General features: G+C 47.5%; 1 protein-coding gene and 1 long non-coding RNA gene across 14 annotated transcripts in view; one reads left to right on the top strand and one right to left on the bottom strand.

Annotated features, from left to right (window-relative positions):
- The window catches only part of LOC123791345 (uncharacterized), a 54333-nt gene extending 28399 nt beyond the window's left edge, over positions 1–25934 (top strand). For 3 of the 9 annotated variants that reach the window (XR_015728080.1, XR_015728086.1, XR_015728085.1), the window contains exons 3-6: positions 7655–12536; positions 12717–12832; positions 19777–19891; positions 21034–22143. This is a non-coding gene — a long non-coding RNA (uncharacterized LOC123791345). Of the gene's footprint in view, positions 1–7654; positions 12537–12716; positions 12833–19776; positions 19892–21033; positions 22157–25310 lie in introns of those variants that run through there. The other 6 variants (XR_015728082.1, XR_015728083.1, XR_015728081.1 and 3 more) reach the window with 6 other exon arrangements.
- The window catches only part of BCO1 (beta-carotene oxygenase 1), a 52217-nt gene extending 24561 nt beyond the window's left edge, over positions 1–27656 (bottom strand). For 4 of the 5 annotated variants that reach the window (XR_015728078.1, XR_015728079.1, XM_045796071.2 and 1 more), the window contains exons 1-7: positions 25972–27652; positions 22139–22267; positions 13845–13974; positions 12085–12232; positions 10338–10485; positions 7430–7650; positions 4742–4999 (exon numbers count right to left, since the gene is read on the bottom strand). Coding sequence is in view for 3 of the 5 variants with exons in the window: in XM_045796071.2 (XP_045652027.1) it covers positions 4742–4999; positions 7430–7650; positions 10338–10485; positions 12085–12232; positions 13845–13974; positions 22139–22267; positions 25972–26035 (1098 nt within the window). In the remaining 2 variants the exon portion in view is untranslated. Of the gene's footprint in view, positions 1–4741; positions 5000–7429; positions 7651–10337; positions 10486–12084; positions 12233–13844; positions 13975–22138; positions 22268–25971 lie in introns of all 5 variants that reach the window. The other variant, XM_087870636.1, reaches the window with a different exon arrangement.

Genomic DNA, 27656 nt, shown 5'->3' with positions numbered 1-27656 from the left:
CAGATGTTCCTACAATGTTGGGCAAGTTACTTTCTCATCTGTAGTCATGGGAACAATAAGCAACACAGAGGGGTGTCCTACTGATTAGGTGAGAAGCATGCAAAGCATTTAAGAGTTCCTAAAATTTGCAGGACCCAGGACAAGAGTGGAGATCCACCAACCCTATGTCTAAATACACTGAGCAAATTGTTAAGTGAGATTCCATTCTCTCCCCCTACCTTGATACAGAGACCTTCATAATGTGGAACTGCACTGTCCGATATGGTAACCACTGACCACATGTGGTTATTTACATTCAACTTAAAATTAAGTACAATTAAACATCCAGTTCCTCAGCTGCACTGGCCACGGTTCAGTGGCCCACGTGGCTAGTGGCTACTGCATTAGACAGACAATGTTTCATCATTGCAGTGGATTCTTTTGCACAGTGCTGGTCTGGAAGGATGTGTGAATTTGGAATTCTAGGACTCCTTGAAGTTCTGAGCCAGAATAGGGAGGCAGAATGAGGGCCAGCCCCTGGACCCAGGTTCTTTGTTTCCTGCCCCCTTTTCTTCCCACCGCACAGATCCCCCAGCCAGCACGACCAAGCCAACAGACAACACCGGCCACCTTGTGGGTCTGAGGCCAGTACACCAGTGGCGCAGCCTGCTTTTAGAAGAGAGAGGCAGGTGCTAGAAGCAGTCTTGGGGCTCCTTGGTCAGAGAATTCAGGGATCCCAGGTAGCTGGTTCATGGTTGCGGCAGGGGAGGGCACCTCTCTGGGTGGGCACAGCCCTTTGGCCCTATGAACTCCTCACTCTGGGAGGAAGGGACACTACCAGAGAAAGGCTGGATCAGCAACCCCCCCCCCCCCATATGCCGAGGCCAGAGCAGGGGCCCTTTCTGCTGGGGTCTAAGAGGAAAAAAGGCATCTAACACAGGGCCTGGCACATAATGAGCTCTTGGTAAATGGCAGTTTCTTTTATTATTGGATCTTTGTTTTTGCACTTGGGGCCAAGACAAAAACCAGATCTACTGAGCCAGGAGTTGAAACCACCCATTGTAAGTCCACAATGCTTCCTCCCATGATGGCCCCTTACGCATGGATAGCTGTTGGAAGGGAAGGCAAGTACTTATGAACCCACCTGGAGGCAGCGCACTGAGCCCTGCAGGACGAGGGCAGGGCGGCTGCCCAAACTGTCTGTACACGTCCACATCCCTCCCAGCCCAGCCCCGCCTTAGACAAATCTGTGCCACCCTACATAAACAGGCCAAGGGTGCCAAGGGGCCCCACCTTCCTTTGACCCCAGCTGGCCCAAACACAAGAGAATCTGGGGCAGCTGGGAGGTCCCATACTTCACTATTGACCATTCTATACAGAAAGCACTTTCCACTTGGGAAATGTTCCAAATGCTAAAGAGAGACTGTGTCCCTTTGGAGACTCCCTCTTCACATTTCTCACCCATTTGTCTTTCATTCATTGATTTAGAGTAGTCAGGAGCTTAATGAGAACCCTCTTGAGTGCCAGGCCCTGTGATGGATGCAGGGGATAAACAGCTGACAAGACCAAGGGCTCTGGCCCTCTCAAAGCTTTCCCAGGGCAGGTGACTGAACAAGCTCATTTACCTGAGACAAATGTTCAGCAAGGAGCTGCAGGGGCCATCAGAGCATACAAACTCCTCTAAAGGGAGTGATGATCCTGACACCTGAAGGCCGAGCTGGAATTTGTTAGACTGGCTGCAAATTAGAAGCCCCTGCAGCCTGAGACCATGCTCTGCCCTTCTCCACCCCTAGGCCCCAGCCCAGGTGTGGTCTCAAAGCCCCCAGTCCAACCTGCAGCCAAGACTGGAGCAGATGCCTGATGGGAAGAGGACAGGGTTGCAAACAGAGGACAGTGACATGCAAAGGCCCCAGATGGATGGGTGCCAGAGAAAAGGTGGTGTCTCCCATGGTCTGTCCTTTTAGCCTTTGGATAGGACGGAATTAGAGCTGCCAGATCTGGACATGTCCACATGTCCATCTGCTCAACTTTTTGATTTCAATATGCAAGCAGGGCAACTTGAAAGTGAAGCAAGAAGATGTTTTAAGGGACAATAAATAGCAATTAAAAAGCATGGCCAGAGCTACACTTCCCAGGGCTCACACTTGTTAGTTTCAAAGCAGTAGTTGGCTCACATGGCAGCTTTTCAAAATATACATGCTGAACTTCTTAGCCTGGTTCCAAGGAAGCAAATCATTTTTCAAGCATGATAAAAGGTTATAAAATCCCTCGGTGTGTGGGCAGTGGGAGGGAGCCTTTCCTTTCTCTGTTCCATCCCGGTGCCGAGGTCGGTGTGAGGCAGGGCCGGGCCTCAAGATTTGCCACCTGTGTGCTCCATGACACCCCCACTGTTTCCTGGAACCAGGAGACCAAGCATGGCACTGCAGTATGGCCCACGTGATGATTTTGTGGAAGGCGGCTGTTCATTCAATAGCCCCGAACCACGTGGGGAGAAGGTTCATTCCTTTTTCTCTTCCTGTCTTTCTGACTGGGTCAGAGAGTCTCAGTGAGGTGCCACTATGTCTTTAACACCTCATGCTTTTAGAACTTTCTTTGTAACAAATAGATTAAGTCTTGGCAAGCAACAGTATCTGGCTAGAGCTTCAGATCTCTGCTTTTTTTTCCACTGCTTTGTGTTCATGCTTGTCTTCTACTTGCAGCAAGCAGTGCTAGCTTTCCTTTGGCCAGTGATAGGTTTCCTTGCAAGAGTGAGTTGATTAAACAAAACACAACTTTGTGAATATTAAATCAAGGTGATAGGAGATAATGGTGAAAATCGTGACAGAGATACACCAATGACTACAGATGGGGAAATGCCGGAAGGATGGGAAAGAACCCCAACTCTGGAGCCAGACAAACCTGGGTGCACAGGCAGGCCCCTGCTGACTGGGTGAGAGCATGCCTGTGCTCTTGCATTGAGGAGCCCAGCAGGGAGGGTGTGAGAAGGCTCTCTGGGCCTTCTGTAGGAGTGTCCTCCATTTCCCAGGCCTGCAGAGCCCCGAGAGGGGCCAGGGTGACCTGTCTGGGCTCTTTCCAGGACTTAGGCCTGCTGGGGAGAGCTGTAGAGTTGTACCTTTACCAGCTACAAGTATGGATTGAGAGATAGACTGCTGCAGGTGCTAATCATGGCTCTGCCCCTGGGGGCTGTGTGACCTTGGGCATATTCCTTAACTTCTCTGAGCCTCAGTTTCTTCATCCGTAAAATGAGGCTAATATGAGAACCTCTCCTATAGGTTGTTTTGATCACTGAGACAAGGAAAATAAAATGCTTAGCAAAGTACTTGGCACATAGAGTGCATTTAGTAAATAGGAGCCATCAAAATTGAATTGAATTGAATTTGCTTTCCTTTAAATTAATTAAGTCATGAAGTCAGTGAGTTCTGGAGCCAGGAATCTCTGTAGCCTCCAAAACCAAGCCCAGAGCTTTGGTAGCATCACCCTAATTGAGGATAATGTCTGGCCTAGTGGTCATTTTTAAAGCAAGAAGGGGACTAATCAACAGGAGGGTATTAAGTAAGTGAACAGTGATGAATCCCGGCCTGGAACTGTCACGCAAATATTTAAAATGATGTTGTCGAAGAATATTGAATGTCACAGAGAGATGTTTAGACGTACACATAAGTGGGAAAAAAGCAGTGCACAACACAGTATGTGCATATTCCACCATGAAAAGGAAGGAAGGGCTGGTGCGCGCTGTGCAGAGACGGATCTCAGAAACACAGTGGCGGGAGGGCAGCTGCCACGGGAGACCGCCTGGCGCATGTGTGATGTGTCTAGAACAGGCAGATCCTCAGAGACGGGAGGTGGATTAGTGCTCAACTGGAGCTGGGGATGGAGGCGTGGGGGGAGGTTGGTGGAAGGGCTCGAGGTTTCTTCCCAGGCTAATAAATCCAGCTGGCGGCACAACTCTGTGAAGTTACTAAAAGCAGCTGAATGGTACACTTTAAATGTATGGTATGTGAAATGATCTCTCAATAAAGCTGTTAAAAATTCTCCATGATTTCCTTCTCTAAAATTAAGCAATGCATAAAATATATACAAAATATACATATATATATGTATATAAGTTTTAGAGAAGTTCTACTACACAGAATTTTTAACAGCTTTATTGAGATATGTATCAATGGGCATGTGTATTATATATACATACACATGGATACATCAACATGTGTACCAATATGTCTGTTTGTCTGTCCACTGAGAGGGACAGAGAGAGATGTGGGAGGCAATACAAATAAATCCATAATAGTGGCACCTGGGTGGCTCAGTCGGTTAAGCATCTGCTATGGGTTCAGGTCATGATCCCCGGTTCCTGGGATGGAGCCCCGCATGGGGCTCTCTGCTCAGTGGGAGAGTCTGCTTCTCCCCTTCCCTCTGCCCCAACCCCCGCTCTTGCTCTCTCTCTCTCTTGCTCACTCACTCTCTCTCAAATAAATAAGTAAAATCTTAAAAAAAAAAAAAAAAGGAAAACAAATATATCCATAATAGGTTCATAGGTTCATGGGTTTTTCCGTTTTGTTTTGTTTTGTTTTTTACCTAATCTATATTTTCTTAGGTTTCTACAATGAATATGCACCACTTTTGGAAAAACAATGAAAAAATGTTTTGTCTTTAAGAACACCTCACTTTGGATTTCAAGGTCAATCAAATGAGTGCCAAAGTCACTCCCCACTAGGACTCACCACTCCCCAGGAATGAAATGGGTCCCCTTCCAAGCCGTTACCTTGTCCACATTGAGGGGCACGGCAAACCTCCTGAGGGTGGGGATGGAGGTGAGCCTGGAGTTCTCCTCAAAGTCCTGATTCAGGTTGGCCAAGTAGAAGAGCTGGTAAAGGCTGCTGTCCTCATAGGTGATGACGTCAAACAGAAGGCAGCCATCTTCCTCGTAGGCGTTGACGTGATGAAAGACCACCATGGCGTCTGTGTAAAACTTGGTGGGCAAAGGCTTCTTGGTCCTCTGATCAATGATGTGAATATAAGTCTGAAAGCAGAGGTGCAACCAGGGGTCAGCTTTCCCTCTGCCATCCCGGCATGATGACAGTGGGTGCAGGACAAGACCCAGCCCTGCCCTCCACTAGCTTATGACCCTGGAGCATCCCCTCCCCCAGAGCTCCTGGCTGTTGCCAGTCCCTGATCACCTCCTTCAGATGGAGCAGAGGGAGGCTTTGTTGCTGGGGCTTCTGCATCACCAGGAGGACAGAGTCTGGGGGAAGCCCCCGAGGGTATACCATCCCTCCCCACGCTTCACTTGACTGTGACTCTAGGTGGGCCGTGATGAGCTAGCTCCCTGGCAATGGCCATGTTGGAGAGAACTGGCCAGTCCTCTGGCCCTCCTTGGGCTCTATCCATAGCCGGAGCCCCTAAGACCCTAAAACCACACCAGCCTTTCTGGGTCCCCTCTCCCGACCGTCCACCTGTTGCCTGGTTTGCCAGAATGCAGTTGTCACGGCAACCTCCCTTATCCTGGGGGCTGCAGTGTGGAGTGACCTGTTCTAGTTAAGGGGCCCACATGGGTATCTGCACACACCTCTGGGTGTCACAAGGCAGTATCACTCTGGGTGGTAATTAGCTATATCTGCAACCCCAGTTGCCTAATCCAAAGTATGTGTGGGGGTTCTTTCTTTTGGCAGCTCTGGCCTAACCACCCTCCTTCTGAAAGGCAGGGAGGGACTACTCCAGGCTGTTCTTTGGCCACCTCCTCCCAGCTCATGTGCCTCTTTTTCTCCTTCCCCAGAATCCAGCTTTGAACATTAAGTGGGAGTACAGAGGAGGAAGGCTTTGACAACGGGGGGGGGGGGAGGGGGGGCAGGTGAATATAGAATTATTTTAGCTCTTTTCTTCTCCATGACCCCAGTCCCTGGGTTGGGCACAGGAACTTTTCAGGAAGCTCTCTTCTAAAAGCATTCCAAAGCCCTTCCCAGGGCTTTCTGCCTGCTTGCTTAGTCTTCTCACTGGATTCTCTGAGGGCCAAGGGATGTCCAGGGGCTGAAGAGCAAACCCGACTACAGCTGGCTTCCCTGCTGGCCCTCTTGCCCCAGCACTCATTCCACAAATATATAGAGAGGGTCTAGGACACATCAGACACTTTTTCAGGAATACTTTTCCAGGAAAGACCGAATAAAACCAAGCCCCTGCTTTCATGGAGCTTATAGTCTCGTGGGGGAGAGGCCAGCAGTCAATGATCAAATAATGTGCCAAGGATAATGAGCACTACTGAGAAAAATGAAGCTGGTAGGGGATGAAGAAGCCTGGGGCGGGGTCTGTTACAGATTGGTTTATCACAAAAGGCCTCAGGGAGCTGAGATCTGGATTAACTGAGGGAGGAAGCCTTCTGGGAAAGAACATTCCAGGTGGAAGGGACAGAAAATGCAAAGGCCCTGAGGCAGAAACATGTTAGGCTGGTTTGAGATACAGGAGGACCAAAAGGAGACTGAGTGAGCAGGGACCCAGTGGTTGGGATGTGGGTCTGTGAGGATTTGCAGACTGGTCAGTGAAGCCTTTGGATCTCATTCTGAGGAAGATGAGAAATCACTAGAATGTTCTGAGCAGAGGAGGGACCTCACTGTCCTCCCTGAGAAAAAAAGGCAGGTCTTAAAGCCACATAGTGGTGGTTTCCTCTGGAGAGGTGGCGGGTGGCGGCCAAGGGGAAGGACAAGGGACTTGACACGTTACTTTCTCTCCTTGTGCATTGTTTGAATAAAGAACACTAAGAATTACTTGATATTTATCACAAGTAAAAATTTACTCATTTCAATAGGAAGTAATACATACACACATATCCATGCACATACATATGTGTGCACACACACACACACACACACACACCCGTATACACAGGCATGCACATACACAAGCAGGCACACACACGTATCTACACATCCACACTTGGAGCACTCAGGTGTGCCCGAAGATGTTTGGCTGTACCATCTATCTGGTAGAACGCTCTATCATTATGATATCTAAATCACCTACGGCACCCCTTCCTTGACATTACCCGGTGGCTGCCGGGATGCTGGAAGGGTCTTGTCCGTGGATGGTGGAAGCTGCAAGGAGCCCAGACATGGGTCAGGACTGAGGAGTAGCCCTTGGCTGCAGAGCTGGTGTGGACTGCCTGGCAGATGAGAGCCGGCTTGCCTGAGGTCACATGCTCCTCTGACAGGGACCATCTGCTCTACTGACTCATTGACTTGGGGCCCTAGCCCCCTTTGCTCCCACCTGAGACCACTCTGCAGGACCATTCAGCTTCAGAACTCTCTGGAAGCTTGGCTGATGCTTCCAGGGAGACTGCATGGTAGCTCACACCCTCCCTCCCTAGGAAACCTCCTGCATGCCAACTTCCACCTCAGTCTACTTCCCAGGATACCTCACATGGGCCAGCCCAGCGGGGCTGGGGGTCCCAGCCAGGCCTTACCTTGTCCTCCTTGTGGAAAGCCAGGCAGGAGGCCCAGTTCACTCCCCGGATGTACGCGGTTGACATTTTGAGGATATCCAGCTTGAAAGGCTGCTCGAGGAAAACGATGTAGTTCTCGGTGACTCCGAAACTGTGGTAATAGCTCGGGGAGAGGAGGGAGCGGGAGGTGATGGAGCAGAACACCTCCGTGTGCTTCAAGGGGTTCTTCCCCTTCTTGTCCTCTAGAGAAAGGCAAGCCTCAGGAGCAGCACAGAACCTGGCCTCCCCCAGACAACACCACCACCACCTGCAGCTGAGCCTTTCAAGCTGACCTGCTTGCTGAGAAGAACCTTTGAATGAGAGCTGACGAGTGAACCAATGAAGGAACTGCTGCCCGGCTGACGCAGGGGCTCTGGGTATTCCCACTTAGTGCCCCCTGCCCTGCGACCCCTGGGCTACAATCTGAAAACACGGAGCCCCGGAGCCAGGCCTCTGGGCCAGGGGTCTGCACGACAGCCTGGGGGCTCGACCCAGCCTCCACCTGCTTTTGCATCAAGGTTTCTTTGGAACACAGCCACGCTCCCTCCTTCATGTGGGGTCCGTGGCTGCTCCTGCTCTCAAGCTGCAACGGCTTTGCTAAGGACTTGCAGCAGAGACCACAGGTCTGCAAAGCCTCATCTGTTTATTCTTGGGCCCTTTCCAGAAAAAGCTTGTCAGCCCCTGCTCTGGAACAACACCTCTTCACACACACGGATCACTGGGGATCATAACCAAAGTGTGGAGTCTGACTCAGTATGTGGGGCTGGGGCCTGAGATTCTGCATTTCTGTCAAGCACCCAGGGGATGGGCTGGGTTCCCAGGCTTCAACTTTGATATTTTGCTGAGGACCATCATTTGAGATGTATCTCCCAGGGTTTCCATGAATTTCTCTTCGTGCTGACCATTCTAACGCACCTAGGGGTGAGACTAAGCACCCACTGTGTTAAGGGGCTATTATACATCTTGTGAGAATGGAAGTAGACTGTATGATCCCCATTTTACAGATGGAAAACTGAGGCGTGATGGAATATGGTCTATCATTATGGCCAAAGGCACAAGGTTAAGCCAAGAAGACACAGCCCTCTCAGCCTGGCCACCGCCTCTGTTATTAGGGATAATAACACTCACAGAGTGGAGAGAGAGAACAGAATGAAATCATGAAGTAGTCCAAGTAGCTCGCCCTGCGTCCAGACAGCAAAGGTGCGCAGTACATGTTCGTGCTCTTATTCCTCTGTCAGGATGAGTCACCACTGGCCAAAAGGCCTCCCCACCCAGGCCTGGGGCTGGTTTATAATGAGTTATCTGCAAGCGTCCCCACCTTTCTTGTGGCCACCTGTGCACACCATAAACAGCTGGGTGGTGGGAGGGATGCTGTGGGGTTGTGGGGTGGTTCTTTTCTTCACAAAACAAATGAAGCACAAAGCAAACTGAAATGGAAAGCACCCTGGCCTAGGAGGCAGGACACAGGCGTGAATCCCAGGGAAGCCACCAGCATGCAGCAGGGGCTCAGTGGGGAGCTGCTGACATGATGTTGGAGGCTCCTGTGAGCTCTGTGACCGTGGGCCTGTCACCTGATCCCCCTGGGCCTCATCCTCCTCCTTTGTACTGTGAGGTGGCAAATTCAAATGCTTAGACCATCCCCAGGTCTAACATTCTAGGAGTATGGCTGGACCCTTTATTCCTTTATTGGCTTAATTCATGGGAGTGTCATTTAACAAGAATACTCATTGTGCCTTCTTTTTTTTTTTTTTAAAGGTTTCTTACCATAATTCTTTTTTTTTTTTTTTTAAAGATTTTATTTATTTATTTGACAGAGATAGAGACAGCCAGCGAGAGAGGGAACACAAGCAGGGGGAGTGGGAGAGGAAGAAGCAGGTTCATAGCAGAGGAGCCTGATGTGGGGCTCGATCCCGTAACGCTGGGATCACGCCCTGAGCCGAAGGCAGACGCTTAACCGCTGTGCCACCCAGGCACCCCTCTCATTGTGCCTTCTGACCTTAGGGGCTCACATATGCCAGTAGAGCCTAGTAATAAGCTCAGGAGACTCTACGGACTATGAGGGAGAGGACCAGCAGGGATCACAGAGGGAAGCCAGTTTTCCTAAACTGGCAGGTCAAGCCAAGCACCCTCTTGGTTCTGCCCTGTCTCCTGAGCCCTGTGCAACCAGCGTCAGAGGCCTGGTCTCCTGGATGTGGTTCCCAGGAGGGTCCTGGAAAAACAAGGGTCAGGAGCCTCCTCCCCTCAGGAACATGAAATCACAATTGGCCCAGGCTTTGCTCCAGGTTCTTGGCCTTAAATGGAGAAGGTTCAGAAGGCCCAGAGAAATGAGTGGGGGGTCTGAACGGCTGAAGATCTGAAGCAGGGCTGAGCTCCCATAACAACACTAGGAATCTGGCTTCAGGGGATGGGATGAAAGTGGGCAGTACAGCTTTGGCATGCAAAGTTATGTTCGAAAACTAAAAAAAGAAAATGGAAGGATGGATGGAAGGAACGATGTTTGATGGGCAAGTGGATGGACAGACGGATGGTTGGACGGATGATGGATGGACAGGTGGATGGATGGATGATGGATAGTTGGATGGGTGATGAATGGACAGACAGATGGATGGATAGGTAGATGGTGGATGAATAATGGATAAATTAATGAATCAATGAATTGGAGCCTAAAGAAAAGCAGGTTAGAATAGTAAAGTAATAGGAATTCATTCTTTCAAAATGAAGCCCACTAACATCTCTTTTCCCCTGAAGGAGAAAAGTGTGTTCATGGTCATCTGAATCACCCATGAGGGAAAGTGTCAGATTGAGTCTTGTGTCATCAATAAAAATCAGAACTCTTTGGAGGTAGCCACCCTTGGCATCTGTCCTTCGTTATATCCCCAAATTAACCTACCTGGTACAGTGGCAGGTATCTTAAAGATCACATATTTTGTCTTCCCCTTGTCCATGATGGATGTGCCCATATTAAGAACATTTCCAGCTGCATCATAATGAGGATGTGCTGTTGCCAGATTTACAGCCACATATTTGCGATAATCAACCTGCAAAATGACAGCCACCTGGTTTTAAAAATGGGGGAGGGTGAAACTTGGTGAAAAGCAGCTGCTTCTAAGTTCAGAGAGGTGATGGCTACTTTTGCATATTTCCTGATGTGAAAATAAGGCAGACTTCAGCTTTAAAGAGGATGTCTACCCGTGTGATCTGATATAACCGCATGGGCGGCCTCCTACAGCATAGAGGTCACAGGGGAGTCAGTTGAGCTGCGTGTGTTTTCTGTGGTGGCTGTTGCAAGCCTGCCCCCTGGCCCTACTGGGTGTCCTCAGCATGGCAGCAGAATGCCTCGCCACAGAGCAATGACCTGCGCAGAGAGGCAGACTTAGCGCTCATCTAAACTGCTGCTTTGCGTCTTTCTGGTTACGTCATTTAAATTCTCCCCTTTTGCATGCCACAGAGGCATAAATCTCCAGGCCTCTCTCGTAGAATTATTCTGGGAACAAAGAGTTACAAAAACACTTGGTCAAAGCGAAACTTGACTAACAAGCTCAGTAATGACCCCCCACTCCTAACAGGGCACAGCCACAGAATAATGCATGGTTGGGGAACCAGCTGTCCTCCTCTCCTCCCCCAGAATAGCATGACCTCCAGCCAAAAGTCAGGCAAGGCTTCATTCTCTCCTAGTATTGCCTCTCTGAGGCTTTGTGGGAAGCATACATCAGTTGGACCTATGCCGCCCAGCTTAAAAGGTGCTGCACATAATTTTGCAACTAAGAAAAGCATTCCCTTTAACAGGTCGTTAACATGTATTGAGAAGAGGTTGAGGCTTTGAATAGCCAGCTGGAGAAAAAAATAAGTGGGTCTATTGATTTTCATGAAAATGTTGACTTGATTCTGCCCAGGAAAGGTACCTGCTTGGGCATTTATTTTTGTCCCCCTGTTCTCTGCCGAAGGCCTCCCTCTTCAGGGCAATACAACATAGGGCTGCTCCAGTCCAGGCAATCCAGTACAGTCATTCATTCAAACTGCCATTAAGCTCCCATTTGGTGCCAAGACAGTGGACACTGTTAGGGGTTGAATTGTGTCTTCCAAAAAGATATGTTGAAGTCCTAACCCTTGGTACGTATTTTTGGAAACAGGCCTTTGTAGATGTAATCAAGTTAAAATGAGGTCATTCTGGATGGAGGTGGGCCCTAATCCAATGATTTGTATCTCTAGAAGAGATTGGGGTGATGCATCTATAAGCCAAGGAACACCGAGGATTCCTGGCAGCCACCGGAGGCTGGAAGAGGCAAGCCAGCATCTTTCCCTGGAGCCTTCAGAGAGAGCATGGCTCTGAGGACACCCCGATTTCAGATTTCCAGCCTCCAGAAGTGTGAGAGAGTAAATCTCTGTTGTTCTAACCTGCCTACTTTTTGGTACTTTGTTTCGGTAGCCCTAAGAACAAACACAGACACAGAGATGAAATGACACAGTCTCCAGGGAAGCTTAGAATCTAGTGCTAAGTGCTGTGCTGGGGAAGCTCAGGATCCAATGGCATTAGAGGAGAGGCTGCCCCCATGAGTTCCTGCAGCCCAATGGCCCAACCCAGAGGGTCCCTCTCACGAGCCAGGAACTGATGTTGGTTGTAGTAGATTCACTGGTACCTTCTCCAGGGTTTCCAGAGTCTGTGGGTTGATTTTCCTCATGTAATTGGTCTCTGTGGTCGCATAGAAGTCTTCTCCACACTTCATGATGTTAATCAGGCAGTTGTCTGTGAAATCGGGGATGGTATGGGACAAGTAGGAGAAAGCTCTGTGGAGGAAAGCAGGTCAAGAGCAAATTAATGGTTGTGTCTACCCAGATGGAAAGTTCTGCTCAAGATGGCTTTAGTTTTCCTATTACTTAAAATGCTCTACTTCAATTAAGGGGAGAAAAAGTTCCAAGTCCCAAAGGATCATTTGAGGAATCTGGAGGACTTGGAGATCAAGTTGCCCAAAGATACCACCATGTTGAATTAGCTAAGAAGTGAGTCATCTGGGACAAGACGGCCACCAACTGAACCCTCCTGGACTCTCAAAAATCCAAAGGTCTTCCACACCAGAGACACCAAGAGCTGGTAGGTTGTTCTGAAGTATTTTAAGAAGTTCTACAGAAATCATGTGTACCCAGCCATAATGGCCCCCTAAGGCTAGCAAAACAACTAATCCTTGCTTTTGGAAGGAATGAGAGTCCACAATGGACACTCTGAATTTGTCCGGGAAATTAGTTTAGTTTTTTTTTTTCTTTTTCTTTAAAGGAAAGCAAACAAATGAGAGAAAACTCATCGTTAGTTTGATCAGAAGATCCTGGATCCATGTATTGGTTAGTGCTCCCCCTGCTGGCGAATGGAGAAGCAGCGAAGCCACCCTACAGGTGGAGCGTTTGTGTTCCTTACCTCCCCCTCCCTTCCTCTCCCGCCTTCCTGCCTGGCTCCTCCCCTGCCTGCAAATGCGAGTTCAGGGCTTGCTGTGTGCCAGCCCCAGCATGGGATCCTGGAACGGGAAAGATGACGTCAGTTCCAGAAAAGCAGGAGCAATCTTCCATCTCTGGGCCAGTCTACTGCTAGCACATTTCCTAATTCATCTATATCTCGAGAATATCAGGAAGGAGTTACTGATAGTGGATCTGATTCTCCAGCCAACCGTTTAATTGTCAAGCGTGTAATACATTCATAGCCATCATAGCCCAGATGATTTGAAACGTATTCAGCTGAAAACCTTTCCCTATGTCTTTCTCTCATTTGCCAGTTTCCCACCTCACAGATCCTCCCACTTTCTCTATGCACATACAAGCAAAAATAAATCCAGATTTCTTCCTGCTTTTTTACACAAAACATAGCATAACATATGCTCTTTCTACACCTTAGTCCACCCTGTGCCCACCACTCAACAAGGTATCTGGGAAAACTTTCCATTCAGCACATATAGAGCATTCTTATCACCCCCCCCCCCTTTTTGCTCCTGCCTGGTATTTTCTTGTACAGTTTCACTCTTATTTATTTAACTACCCTTCTGTTGATGAACATTTGGGTTATTTTCAGTTCCTCATTATAACAAATGATGCAGCCATAGATAACATTGTACGTTTGCCATTCCAGACACAAGCAAGCCTATCTCTAGACTGAAGAGAATGTGCGTTTGTCATTTTGAGAGATGATTCCAAATTGCTCTCCTACCAGCCATATGGAAAAATACCTAATAACCTGTCAGATGCCTTTTTCCTCTCTTGCTATCAGTGATCAAGAACTGCATGCCATAGATGGGCAAAGCCTGGCCAGGAGAAGGTTTTCATGTACCCTACAGAGGATTGTCAGGGGAGCAGACACTGGTTGTTTTGACCACCGAGGATATCAAAAAGCATGACCAGATTCAAAACGGACAGTTACTTGGAAAATATGTTTTTGCAGGGGTCCGGATAGGCCATTGTTCCAAACTCTGACACCACAATCCTGTTGGCCTCGATGTTGGCATTGTAGGTATCACTTCTCAGGTATTTGCTCCTGTAATAGACTTCACCTAAAAGAGAAGATGCAGAATCATCCCAGACTGACAACTTTATAGAGCTTTAAGGTCAATTTCAGCCATGTAAAGGTATTAGGGAAGGAAAGGTAAGTTCACTAGGATGGTCCCCTTTAGTGTGTGCTGGATACAAGAGCTCTCACACACATTTCCTCACTTGAGACAACAATAGGGCAAGGTGAGTATCCCTATGAGCTCCATTTTACATAGCAGGGGACTGAGGCTCAGACATGTTCATTCGACTTGCCAAGAGGTGCTGACCTGGCCCACTGACTATCTCTTCTACCATGCTAGTATCCCTCCAGCGAAGGTCTGGATTTGGAGGACTGGTCCAGAAGGCCTCATACTTGGGCTGTGTTTCCCCAGGACCTGGTTCAGCCCTGGAAACCTTCCACTGGCCATTTCAGCCCCTGGAGTAACATTTGATACCTACTACAATCAGAGGGTGACCTAGTACCCGATTCCACGTATGGTAAAGGATCAGTACCTGTGTGGATGTCTCATTCACATAGACACTGGAGAAAATCAAACTCACTGCATAAAAGCAGGGTCTCTTGACAAGTTCCTCAAGACCACCCTGAAAATGTATGTATAGCTCTAGACTTGTATTAGGTTCCTATGGCTGTTGAAACAAATTACCACAAACTTAGTGGCTTAAAATGACACAAATTTTTTATCTTACCATTTTGGAAGATATAACCTGAATGGGTCTTACAGGGCTAAAAAGCAAGATGTCAGCAGGGAATCCATTTCTGGCTTTTCTAATTTCTAGAAGTTGCCTGCATTGCTTGGCTTGTGGTCACATCACTCTGCCCTCTGATTCTGTTGTCACATCTTTTCTGACTCTGACCCCCCTCTTTTCCCTGTGATGACCCTTGTGATTACACTGAACCCACCTGGATAATCTCCCCCCCTCAACGTCCTTAACTTAATCACATCTGCAAAGACCCTTTTACTTTGCAGAGTAACGTAATATATTCACAGGTTCCTTCTCAAAAAGAAAGGGGAGCAGAGGTGGGGGAGAAGAGAGGAGAGAGCTGAGGAGGCCCAGCTGGGGAATGGATGGATCAGGAAAGGCTTCCTGGAGGAGGTGGCACTTGAAATAGTCCTTGGGAGATGAGTAAAAGTATTTGCCCACCATAGATTGGTGGGGAGGGGGGGGTGACAAGTAAGAGAGAGAGAGTAATGTGTTTCCATTCACTCTTCCTAGAAAATCTGAAAGCAAAGTCCTGGAGGTGGGAAAGGCAGCCCACCTCCTGCAGGAGCTAAGTAAGATGGCCTTCAGCGTGAGTCAGGGGCTTGGGAGCAGCAGGAATGGGATGAGGTTAAGGGGCGGGGGCCCTCCTGACATATATGAGGCCTTCAAACCATTTGGCGGACAATTTGAAACCTCTAGGTTTTAAAAATTTTATGTAATTTTTCTGTTATTTAGCAAGTGACATGTTGATTTTTCCCTGCTATAGAATACATTCCTTGCTATAGTGTAATATATGCTTCCAATGCTGGTACAACTATAATATGCAAAAAAGTAGCACCCAGGTCATACTGACATTTCATTCCCATAAAACAAATTGATCAGAGAAATATCCATCACATATCCACTGCCATGATGATGGGCTTAGGAGAGAACACCTTCCCAAGAAATTCTTGTCTGGTGACTTTTTATACCTAAGGAAACAGTGCTAAGAGCTAACATTTATTGAGCATGTGTGTGCTAAGTACTGTGTGGACACTTTATGTGTATTTTTCTCTGGTTTAAAGCATTGGAAGTATGTAGAATACACCAACCAGAAATGTATTCTTTAGGGGGAAAAAAATCAACCTAATGTCATTTGCTAATCAACAACAAAATAAGACAAAATTTAAACAACACTTGAAGGTTTCAAATTTCTTACCAAATGAAGTACAAGGGGCTTAGGCCCTCATGGCCCTGCAGGCCCATTTCCAGTGAGTAAAATAGAGGCACAGAGAGGTTAAGTACCTTGCTTTAAGCCACACAGCCAGGGAGGGGTAAGCTGGATCCAAAGCTGACACAGCCACCACTGTCAGTTTGACCATTCCATCTGACCCTTGTTATTAAAAACGCACCTATGGAAATGTGCTCCCATAACTGCATGACTTGCTGAAGCTTCACAAACTGAACCGACCCATATGAACTACATCCTAATTAACAGACCGAACATGAGAACCCCCTGGAGGCCCCTCATAGCTTGTCCAGTCACCAGTCCCCCTGCCCCTCCCTGCCCCAAGAGCCACTATCTTGACCTCTAATCGCCTCGATTAGTTTTGCCCTCAGGATTGTGTTTATGATCATGTCCATCTCCAAAGGACGTGTCTGTCTCAGTGGTAAGGACTCCAGCTTGCGTACCTAGATGGAAATAATAGCAGTAACGGTGATGCTAGTCTTCATAAATTTGGAAGAGACCATGAAAGACCTTCTAGTTCTTTCTCCAGCCTTTGGGAGGTAAACTGTCTAGCCCCGGGGCAGACAACCATCTATCCTCTTCACAAACATCTTTTCACAGGTGACTGCTGTGAAAGTAAGTATCACTGAGATATTTCAGGAGCGGGGGCTCTGTTCTGGGGCTGCAGGAAGAAATAGGGAGGAATGGCTTTGGGTTAACCCAGCCCTGGGTTCGTGTGTTCAACCAGTATCTATTAATCATCTTGGTGGGCCAGGAAGTGGGGGTGAGCAGGGCAGGCACATCTCTACCCCTGAGGGGATTCAAGTCTCGGGGTGGCTATGAATCCTGTTCTGTCATCTACCGACCACGCACTTGACCTTGTGTCAGAGTCAAGACACGGTCCTCTCTGCTCTGATGTGAGGATCATGATATATTTGTTATGGAGTTGCTGTGATGCTTAAGGCTTGTAAAGCACCTAGCACATAGTAGGTGCTCAATAAAAGCTACATATGCTATTGAGATGCACTGGGTAGAGCAGGCAGGCTTTAGTTCTGGGGTTAGTCCTAATCCCAGCCACGTGACAGGGTGAGTCTCTTTAGCTCATTGAAACTCAGCTTTCTCAACTGGCAATTAGGGATCACATAGCCTTCCCCAGATAGGATTGGAAGTTTTAAATGAGATGGGATGATATAAGGAGTTTGGCCCATTGGCGCACAGCATGAACTTTCTAAGTAACGGCTGTGGAAATTCTGAATTGTCCAACAAAATCCTGGAGGCAGGAAGACTCAGCTGGGGGTTGGTGAGGCCACACACACTGGTCTTTGGTCACATGCTACACAGACCCTACTTCATGGCCACCCTGGTCTCCCCCTGAGCAAGCCTGTCCTTTGCTGGTCACTCTCGGAGGGTCACCACCTACAAGCACTAGTAGCTAAGGTGCTTTGCCTAAAACGCTTAATTAAGTTCACTTGCAATGTAAACACCCATCCCAGGCTGGCTGTCCGCAGGCGTCCCATTTCTTATAAACAACCAGCCCCAGAGCATGCACGGAGGGCTCAGGGGCCACAGGAAAACGTGTCTCTGCAATTGCTCAAGGCTGACACTCAACTCTGAGGCTGAGATTAAAGAAGGCCACCACACATTCCCCAGAACCCCACTCCCTGATGAGCCCCAATTAGCCACATTCCTTCTAAAGGGACACAAGTAAACAGATGTGCTCCTGCCTGGAATCTTCTAGAACTGGGTCAAGTTTTATATTCTGGGGGGAGTGGGAGATTTTATATATATATATCTATATATGCCTCCATTTTAAGCAAACTTCCAAAAGGCTAGTTTAGAGCTAAAATAATTGAAAAAGTCAGCTTTGGAAAGGTAAAGTTTTGGAGAGCTCTTTTTGTCTCTAAACCTTGGTGATGCTGGCTTTTGGAATTTACATGTTCAAATCCTTGTGGGACAACGACCTTACCTCTAAATAAAAAAATAATCAAATGTACTGCTGAGGGAGACTTGCGTTCATGCATCTCTATGCCTACTTTACAAAAATTTTTTATTTTGAAGTAATTTTAGAGGTGCTTGGGTGGCTCATTTGGTTACGTGTCTGACTCTTGATCTCAGCCCAGGTCTTGATCTCAGGGTGGTGAGTTCAAGCCCTGCACTGGGCTCCACACTGGGCGTGAAGCCTACTAAAAAAAAATAAAATAAAAAATACAAAAACAAAAACTGAAGTGACTTTAGACTTAAGCACTTCTGTGTACCCTTTGTCTGTCTGGCTTCTCCTCCACTCTACTCCTTTAGTTAAGTCTTTATTGGGTTTTTAAAGCATTAACTTTCACTGGCTTCTGCTGAAGGCCACAGACCATTTTTGTATCTTTCTTTCTAATTCCAGTCTTTGCTTTCTGGTTTGGCACTGATTCCGGTTCTCCGTGCTGGCTGTACACTAATCACCTGGTGCTTTGAAACAGTGGCAGAAGCCTGAGCCCCACCTCCACGGCATGCTGATGAACTTGGTTTTGGGTGGGACAGGGCATCGAAGCTGGAGGTCCACCGTGGAGGTTTTCTGAAACCTCACTGTGCTCAGGGCCATCTAGGAAATGTGTTAGAAACACTGATGCTCTGACTGTGCCCTTCAGGATTACGATTCACTCAGCCCTGGGTGGGGTCTCAGGATTTGCAACTTTAATCCTAGAGGATTCCGATGTCAGAGGTACACAAACCACCTTTTGAGAAATACTGGCTTTGTGTTATCTGTAAATCAGAGGATCCTGCTCACCCTGTACATGCCCTCTTGAATCATGTATAGTAGTACTTAATATTTTTGGTTTGTGTTTCTACTCTTGGGGAGTAGAATGGGGAACCTCTGAGAGTTCTAGAGGAGAGGAGAGACGAGGCCAGGCTGTGCCACACCAATGTTGGCAATCTGACAGTCTCGAGAGGATTGTCTGGAGAGACAAGGAGAGATGGTAGCCAGCAGGAGTGGAAAGTGGAGCAGAACTGCATAATGCTTAGGTCATGAGATTCTGGATTTAGAGAGCACTGGGTTTATATCTGACCTCCACCACTTCCTACTGTGTGCCTTTGGGCAAGTTACCTGGCCTCTCTGGGCCTCAGGCTCATCTGTAAAATCAAGAGGTACCTTCCTCAGGAGCTGTAGTGAGGGCTGTTGTGGGTAGGCACAAAGCACTCAGGCCAATGGCCAGCAAGCACTCCCTGTAGTGAGTGTTGAAGAAATCAACTGGGAACGTATTGCTTCTTTCTCCCAAAACAACCTTTACCTCGTTTGTGCCATTTGGGCTCCATAAAGAGTTTCCTAGTGCCCCTCTGGGCCAGGCCCAGTGCTGGGTGATGAAGACACAACACTTTGAACAGAAACCCTGTGTTCTGGGGCCTCCCACCGTAGGCTGGAGAATGGCAAGCTGATGACTGCAAAGCAGAGTGGGGCATGTACCTTTGACACAGGCCAGGTTCAAGAACAGGATGGGGAAGGGGGAGTAACTGAGTGGACTCTCTGTATTTCCCATTTTCCAGCCAGTTCCAGATTATGCACAGAATTGAATCTTTCATGCTATTGCATGTATTTTTTTTAGTTTTCTGTATACTATGTTTTAATATCTTTAAAAACCTTCCTGGTTGGAGGAGACTGTCCTTCCCTGGACTAGCCAATTCTTAAAGGTAGAAGAGGGCCCAGCGTGACTTTGAGATGAAAACGAACCAATCCAGAGCCAGATCTCCTCTCTCTGGCCCATGCCCTCCAGGAGGCAATATTCCTCTGCCTTCATCACCCCAGGGCCAGGTTCCAGGCAACCAGAGACCACCCCCGAAGCCCAAAGCCTGCCAACACTATTCACACCAGCTGATCCTAAGCTGTTTACTCTGCCCCATCTTGTCTTTCCCTCAGAAACCTCAGGACGGGTCACAGCCTATGTGCTTCCCCTGCTCCTGTCTGATGCCTCTGGACTACCCTGGTGCTATCCACTGTGGGCCAGCATGACGTGCTCTGCCTCCTAGGACCTGTGAGTATAATAGGCTTTGTTCCCAAGCCTCTCTCTGTCTCTCTTTGTCGTCACACCTAACTGACCATCCCATAAAAGACTTACCAGCTACTTACCTTTGACAATGAATTTTTAGTTTGAAAATCTACTAGAAACTTTTAGAAAGTCTAAGTAGCATGGGATAACTTTGGTCATGTGCCTGTTTAACCCACTCAAGGATTCTGGTGGATGGCAGCCATGCTTCTGAAAGACAGCCATGGCTTGGTCATCCCCTGCTAGTTCTCTTGTCCCCAGAGTCTCTATGGAAGGATGTGGAAGCCCTCATTCAGTAAGCTGTGAGGGGTCACTTAAGCTACCTGCCGTTTCTCAGGGGGTTGTGTTGGGCTGGGGAGAGGAGAGCAGGGATGGTTGCAAGCTTGAACCCTAGACAACACAAGTCAGATCCCAGCCCTACCTCAGTGACCTCACTTGGAGAAGTCACTCAACCTCTCTAAAATTCCCATTTTCACATCTGGAAAGAGGACAAGCACACCTCCCATGCAGAGCAAATATGAGCACCTGAAATGGACCACAAGGGACCTGGCAGCCCAGTGAAGCAGGGCCTCATGGAAAGGAAGCCACTGTACTTTACCTTTCATGCACATCATCCAGAACAGCATTTCTTTCCCTAGGAATCATTGGTAACTTCTGTTTGGGAAAGGAGGGGACTGTTAAGGCTTAGGGCTGTCAGGAAATATGGAACCAACCACTCTGTAGCTGAGTCTCAGTAAAATCTCTTTAAGTTTTTGCAGACTCAGAGCTCATGGTTTTCACACATGGGGTCTCTATTCATGAAATCTTAGAGCAAGCCACTGGCATAGAGTCTGCACTCAAAAAAATAATTGCTGACTCTTAGAAGAAATAGTAATTAAGCAAAAATAACGCTAATGCTTATTGAGCACGTGTTCTGTGCCAGGAATTATACAAATCTCTTTACACATATTAATGCCTTTAAATTCCATAGCAACTCTGATATCTCCATTTTACAGATGGGGAGATAGACACAGAAAGGGTCAGTAACTTGGCCAAGGTCACACAGCTTGGGTGCATGTTAGCTAGGATGAAGACGGGATTCAAACCCAGTGACACTAATGGTGGTTTTCAATCTATTCTGCACCTACCAGGTGCCAGGCCCTTGCTAGATACCTGGCCCTTCTAATGATCATGACAGCTCTCCAGAGGAGATCATCGAGCTCTTTTTACCGTGGAGGAAATGGAGGCCAAGGAAGGTGAAGTGACCAGTTCGTCATGCTGGAATGCAGGGGTTAAAGAAAATGTCACCAAGGTGAAGCACGTGGACACAAACTTCCCCAGCAGGTGACCCTGAGCCTGCTAAAGCCTCATGTGACCCACCCCGGACCTCTTTAAGAACTCAGAGCATGCTGTTGTGACATACACCAGCTCAATGGCCAACAGCAAAGAGTTTACGATCCACCCCGTGAGCCGGTCACCAGAACCCAGAATTCTGACTTATTCAGCCATTTCAATCTCCCCTCTGGGAGAGCCACTGAGCTTGTTGCTTGAGTGATTGGCTCTCCCTTGCCTGGTGAGCAATATATTCAGCTCTGTTCCTTTCAGGTCTGTGTTTTTCCTATTTTGATTTGAGGTATGTCTGACTCCAAAGCCAGTAATCTCTTCCTGCTCTCGCCCATCTTAATGAGAATGCGTATCATTCTGCAGGCTGGACTCTTTTGAAAGAAAATCTTGGCTGCCTTTCCAGGGAGGTTTGTGCTTGTGGTTGGCTGAAGGATGGCCTCCCCAAGATGTCCATATTCTAATCCCTGAAACCTATGAAGTTGTTACCTTATAGGGCAATGCAGATATGATTATATTAAATATTTTGAGAAGGGAGATGATCCTGGATTATCTGGGTGGGCCCAATGCCATCACAAAGGTCCTTATAAGAGGCAGACAGGAGGGTCAGAGAAGGAACTGTGATTATGGGGGCAAGGGAAGTGGAGAGAATGAGGGAGAGAGAGCAGGTGTGCAAGATGCTTTGCTGCTCTTTGCAGATATAGGTGGGGCCACAAGCCAAGGAATGCAGGCAGCCTCTGGAAGCCAGAAAAGGCAAGGAAATGGGTTATCTCCCTGGAGCCTCCAACACCTTGATTTTAGCCCAGTTTTGACTTCTGACTTCCATAACAATAAGAATAAATTAGTACTGTTTTAAGCTACTAAATTTGTGGCTGTCTTTACAGGAGCAACAGCAAACCAACACAGTACTCTTACCATCTCTAATTGTGAAGCTGTGGAGCAAGGCCAGGCCATCAAACCAATGGTTGTATCTGGTCTCCCCCACTGTGTGCATTCCAGGCCCATTGCGGAGCAGGGTGCCCTGCAGCCATGTGGGAATCCTGCCTGTTAAGAGAAAGAATGTTTTGTTTCCAGTTTTCACAACCCAACCAAAAAGCTACGAGATGTGGCCATGGAAAGGAACTGAGGTCACAGTCCCAACACAACTCACTGCACCCACTCATTCCTTCAGCAGTCATTTCCAGAAAGGGTAGGATATGCCTGGATTGTGCCAGCACTGAGGATACCGAGATGAATCGACGTCATCCCTATCTTCAAGTCGCTCACCACCCACAGAGCAGATGGATGAACAGACACCCAAACCACACCACACCACACACAGGCAATGTGACAGGATCAGCAAGGGGGCTGTTTGGAACAGAACCTCACCCCCAGGTTGGGTGAGAGCAGGAGGGTGGGGACTGCTTTCTGGAGGAGTTGCTGGCTGAGTCTTGGGGGTGGGATTAGATATTGGCCTCACAAATGCACAAGGAAAGAACATTCTAGAACTAGAATTGCCATCCAATATGGTAGCCACTGGCCTCATGTGCCGCTGAGGACTTGAAACCTGGCCAGTCTGAACAGAGATGTGCTGTAAAGTGTAAAATGCACACTGAATTTCAAAGGCTAAGTATGAAAAAAATGTAAAATATCTCATTAGCAATTAAAAATATTGATTACATGGAGAACTTATAACATTTTGGATACATTGCCTTAAAAAATATACCATTAAAATTCACCTGTTTTGGTGGGGGTTTTTTTTGTTTTGTTTTTTGGTTTTTTTTTTTACTTTTATAAGTGTGGCTATTAGGAAATTTAAAACTACACATGTGGCATGCATTGTATCTCTGTTGAACAGCACTGCTCTAGAGGTGGGGTGCTGGAGCAGACGCTTTTTGTGCCCCACCCTTGTCCTTTTGGCACTGACCTCTCCCTGAAGGTTGCTTTCTGCCACTACCTGCAGCTCTGTGCCTGAGGGCTTTGTTTTCACTGCTAGAGCTGCTCTGCCCACACACTGGGCAAGCTGGAACAACTTGGAGTTAATGCCCCTAGAAGTGGCTGTCACCCAATGATGGATGGGGATTTGGGCATCACATGTCACCACTTCCTTGCCCTCAGCTGGGACCATATGAGGCATGTTTTACACTATGCCCAGAGGGTTCAGCTCTGATGGCTCACAGTGGTCAGTGGCTTGACAATGTCCCCTTTATTGGTTTCCCTCCCAGTGTTTCTTGGGATCACGTCCCAAATTAAACTACTTACATCTGAATTCTTATCTCTGGGGGGACCTGAACCAAGAGACCAAAGACCAGCTCAAAGACCAGGAGATGTGCCAGTTGTTTAGCAAGACTGGTCTGCAATTTTTGAGTGAGGAAGCATAAGTATTGAGGCTGGAGAGCTAAGCAGGGACTTTGTGACAAAGGTCAATGTGACCACACCAAGGGCTTTGATTAGATGCTCAGAAGACTGGGACAGCTTGCCCAGTTAAAACAGGGAATGAGAAGATCAGATTTTTGTGCATGTGCAATTTTTTTCTTGAGATAAAATTCACATAACAAAAAAATGACCATTTTAAAGTATACAATTCAGGGGTTTTAAATATATTCACAATGTTATGCAATCTTCGCCATCTAGTTCTAGAACATTCCATCACCCCAAAACAAAGTCCTGTCCTCCTGACAATCATTAATCTACTTTCTAAGGATCTGCCTCTTCTGGACAGCTCATATTAATGGAATATGCTCAGATTTGGGATTTCAAAAGTTGTCTCTGTGGTGTAGAGTGTGGCGGGAGAAGGTGTCAAGAGCAGGTGGGAGGACGAGAGAGAGGATGGAGAGAAACAACAGAGCAGAGAGTCAGGGGATGTAGAATGGATAGGACTGGGAGTTTGAGTGAATATGGGGGAGAGGGGAGGGAGCACCCCGAAGTGCCACCAAGTCTCCCGCCTTGGACAACCAAGTGAATAGTGGGCTATTCACAGAGACCCAGATGCAGGAGAAGGAGCAGGTGAGGCAGAGCAGAGAGAGATGAAACTGAGCACAAAACCTTAGACAGAAGGACACATATTGAGCACCATTCGCCAGGCACTGGGGGGCAGGTGCATTAAATCCTAAAATCCTAAATCCTATATAAAGTCATTGCAGAAACTCTATATGGTACCTGCAGACTGTTTGACATAAGAGGGAACGGAAGCAGGAAATGCTTAAGTAAGTGGCGAAGGAGGTCTCGGAGCCAACAATGCATAGCCAGACATGAAGCCTGGACATGGCCTCTGTGGGCAGACTTGGCCACATAGGCACAATCTTTAGTTAGCGGTCAGCCAATGATTAGACTTGACCCAGGACTAGAGGCCTGGACTGAGAGTTGGGAGCCTGTCCTTCGCTGGCCGGCTGGTCTTGGGCAAGTCACAGCCCCTCTTCAGCCCTCAGCTTCCCTCAAGGAGAGAGGAGTGATTTACAGCTGTGGTTTTCACACCTGGAAGCAGCCAGAGGGCTTGTAGAAACACAGATTGCTGGGCTCCACCCCTCGCATATCTGATTCCGTGGCTCTGGAGTGGACCCAGGAATTTGTGATTCTAACAAGTGCCCAGGTGATGGTAAGGCTGCAGGTGTGGGGTGGAGGTGGGGAGAACAGCTGATCCGGATCCAGCGGTCCACTCAGATCTGTAGGTTCTAGGATTCCCGCTTTCTAAAATGTCCAAGGATTTCCATGCTATCATTAAACATAAGGATTATGGGCAACATGTTCATGGCATCCCAAAGCATAAAAGGAGAGGCATCGGAGGCTCTCTTTAAAAAAAAAAAATTAATAGTAAACATACATTTGTTTTTGAAAAAATATTTGTAGTCTATACAATCTCTATCTTCTGAAAACTTAAAATACTCCAATATTAGGAGTGCTTGAGATGGAAATAGAGCTGATTTTATTTCCCTCTCTGTTCCCATTAGCACTTTCAAGTTTTTATATATGTGCATATATATAAAACACACACACATATAGATCATACATTACCTTGGTAATCAGAGAAAAACAAACATAAAATCTATTCTTTCAAAAGCCTTCCAAGGCAATTCCTTGGTTGAAATGTCCAATCTGACTTTCCTCACAGAGAAATGCTCACTGGGGAAAAGCCTCCAGATCCAAGTATCTGAAGATGAAACCGCCCTCCTGCCTGAGCCAGCCCACTCGCTGTTCTCAGGGGCAGCACAGAAGAGAGAGCCAGAGAAACAACAGATGAAGAGAACGAGGTGCAAAGCCCGCTAAAGGAATTTTCTCGTGGAGGGTCCCATTCTGGATCTGTTTGTCTTACGGCTCTGCAGGTATTCGAAGGCCCAGATCGTGGGCTCCTGCGAGGAAATGAAGACACACTCTGCATGCCCTCCAGCGTGCACATGCGAAAGTGGAAGCCCATGTATGCTTCTCATGCCATTTTGAAATTAACTTAGGATGCACATATTTGCACAAAAGTACCACCCTCTTGGAATGGGCCACACTTTGCCGAATAATTCCATTGTGTACTTGCCAATCGTAGCATCTCCAGGCTCTTTGCCTGAAGTAGTGAGAATGACTCTCTCCCTGGAAACAGTTCCATGTATAAAAGGCACACCTAGATTTTCACAGAAAATATGTCTGGATTGTAGCTCATTCCCCACTATGTACTGTTCTCCAGATTTTCAAAAAATAATTTACAATAAATATTACTTACATAAACAGAAAAAAGTGTACGTCTAAACATATAAGAAGAGCCAGTCATCTATACAAACGCTCACCTGTTACTTTGGCCCTCACAGGCTCCAGCTGCTCCTTCTTATTTTTGCCAAATATTATATCCATGGCATGGGGCGCTGAGCGGGAGTGATGTTGACAGTGAGCAGACACTCTGCTGTGTTCAAGGCAACTGCTCTTCGGCTCCTCCTTTTCTCTCCTTTTTGCTCTCCTGCAGCTTACTTCTCTTAACTCTCCTTCCCTCCTGATGCCCTGAGTGCCTGGTATCTCTTCGCGCACAGAGGGAAGCTGCACTGGCTCTGGTGTTATTTATCTGTGGTCAAAGGTCAATTCCCCAGCCATGAGTCCTGTCTAATCTTTAACCCTCTTACTGTAACCCCAACTCCCCTTCCAGTTCCACTTCTGGCTTAAGCAAGAAAAGCTAGTCTTCTGCTGGGTTTAAATTGGCGGGATAATTCAGGGGGTGCTTTCTGCGTAGGTATGCAGCCTGAAATAATCCAACCCAGGAGGTGGAGATGATTTACAATCAGAACAAGAAGAGAAACTGTTAGGATCTGGGATTAGGGGAGCCAAGAGTGCGTCAGTCGCTAGAATTCCTTCGCACATGGTGGGAACTTCTTCAGCAGAGAGAGCTTGTTTTGTTTTGTTTTGAATAAAGGTCCCTGAGCCTCCCCCTCCTTAAAAAATCATATTCAAAGAGCTACTTAATTTATTATATTTCTCTTTTGGATAAGTAAACATAAAATGTTAACCCATTCAAACCAATTTAAATATAGGGAACCAAAAACTCTACCCGAGAACAATGAGGAATTGTTAAAAACAAATACCCAAAAAACAAATGTCAGTTCGACTTCCTGGTCTAACAGGAGAGAGAAAGGATGCCCATCTGAGATTTGAGAGGTCCCCTGTATTTGTGCCTCTTGGTGTGATGCCATTCCCTAAAATCCATATTCAAGGGGCTTTGAATGTTGGATGATGAGCAAATGGACTCCTCTCTACTCCTCTTGCTTAAAGAATGAAGCAGCTGTTTCCTCTCTCGGTAGAGGAAGACAGGGTGTGGTGCTGGTCTTTGTGTGGCTGCTGAGTACAGTTCTTGTCAGGTCTGGGCCGAGACCGTGTTCCTGGATCTGGGAGCCCAGTCCGGACAGCCGCCTGGTCTGGCTGCGCGCCCACCCCTGGCTGCACACTCCGATCACCTGGCTGCACATGCTCCCGGGTCCGGTGCTGAGCCTCCCTCCACACCCGCTGCTGTGGGATCTCTCAAGGCAGAGCCCAGCCCAAGGTGGTGGTAAACATGTCTTGGATGATTCTGATTCTCGGCAGCTGTTGAGGAGCCCTGGTCCCGGGGAAGATGCTGTACGTTGGGGTTGATACTAGATTCAGTCTTCCCTTTTCTATGTGTCTGCCTTATTCTCTCTGAGCCTCCATTTCCTTAACTGTAAAATGGGGGTGTAATGATATCAAAGTCCCAAAGTATTGTAAACCAAGGGTCTAGCAAAAGCACCTGGCCCCAAACAGCTACCATTTATTACCCTTTCCTCCCCATTCGCTCAGAAGGCTGTTCCCTTTGACCCACATTTTCCATTCAGTCCTGTAACTTGCCAGTTTATTCTTCTGTCTGGTCTAAACATGTGTATCCATGTCAGGGTTATTATTCCTAGGTTGTGGAAGCTGTGTCTTCGTGGGGATTAAGTGAGAATGTCTGGCATAAACTATGGGCTCAGGGAAA

This window comes from Ursus americanus, chromosome 21, assembly GCF_024610735.1.
Source record: "Ursus americanus isolate L20-20 chromosome 21, mUrsAme1.1.p, whole genome shotgun sequence".
Taxonomy (NCBI): Eukaryota; Metazoa; Chordata; class Mammalia; order Carnivora; family Ursidae; genus Ursus; species Ursus americanus.
The sequence above is the reverse complement of the archived record's forward strand: the minus strand, read 5'-3'. Positions and strand labels throughout refer to the sequence as shown.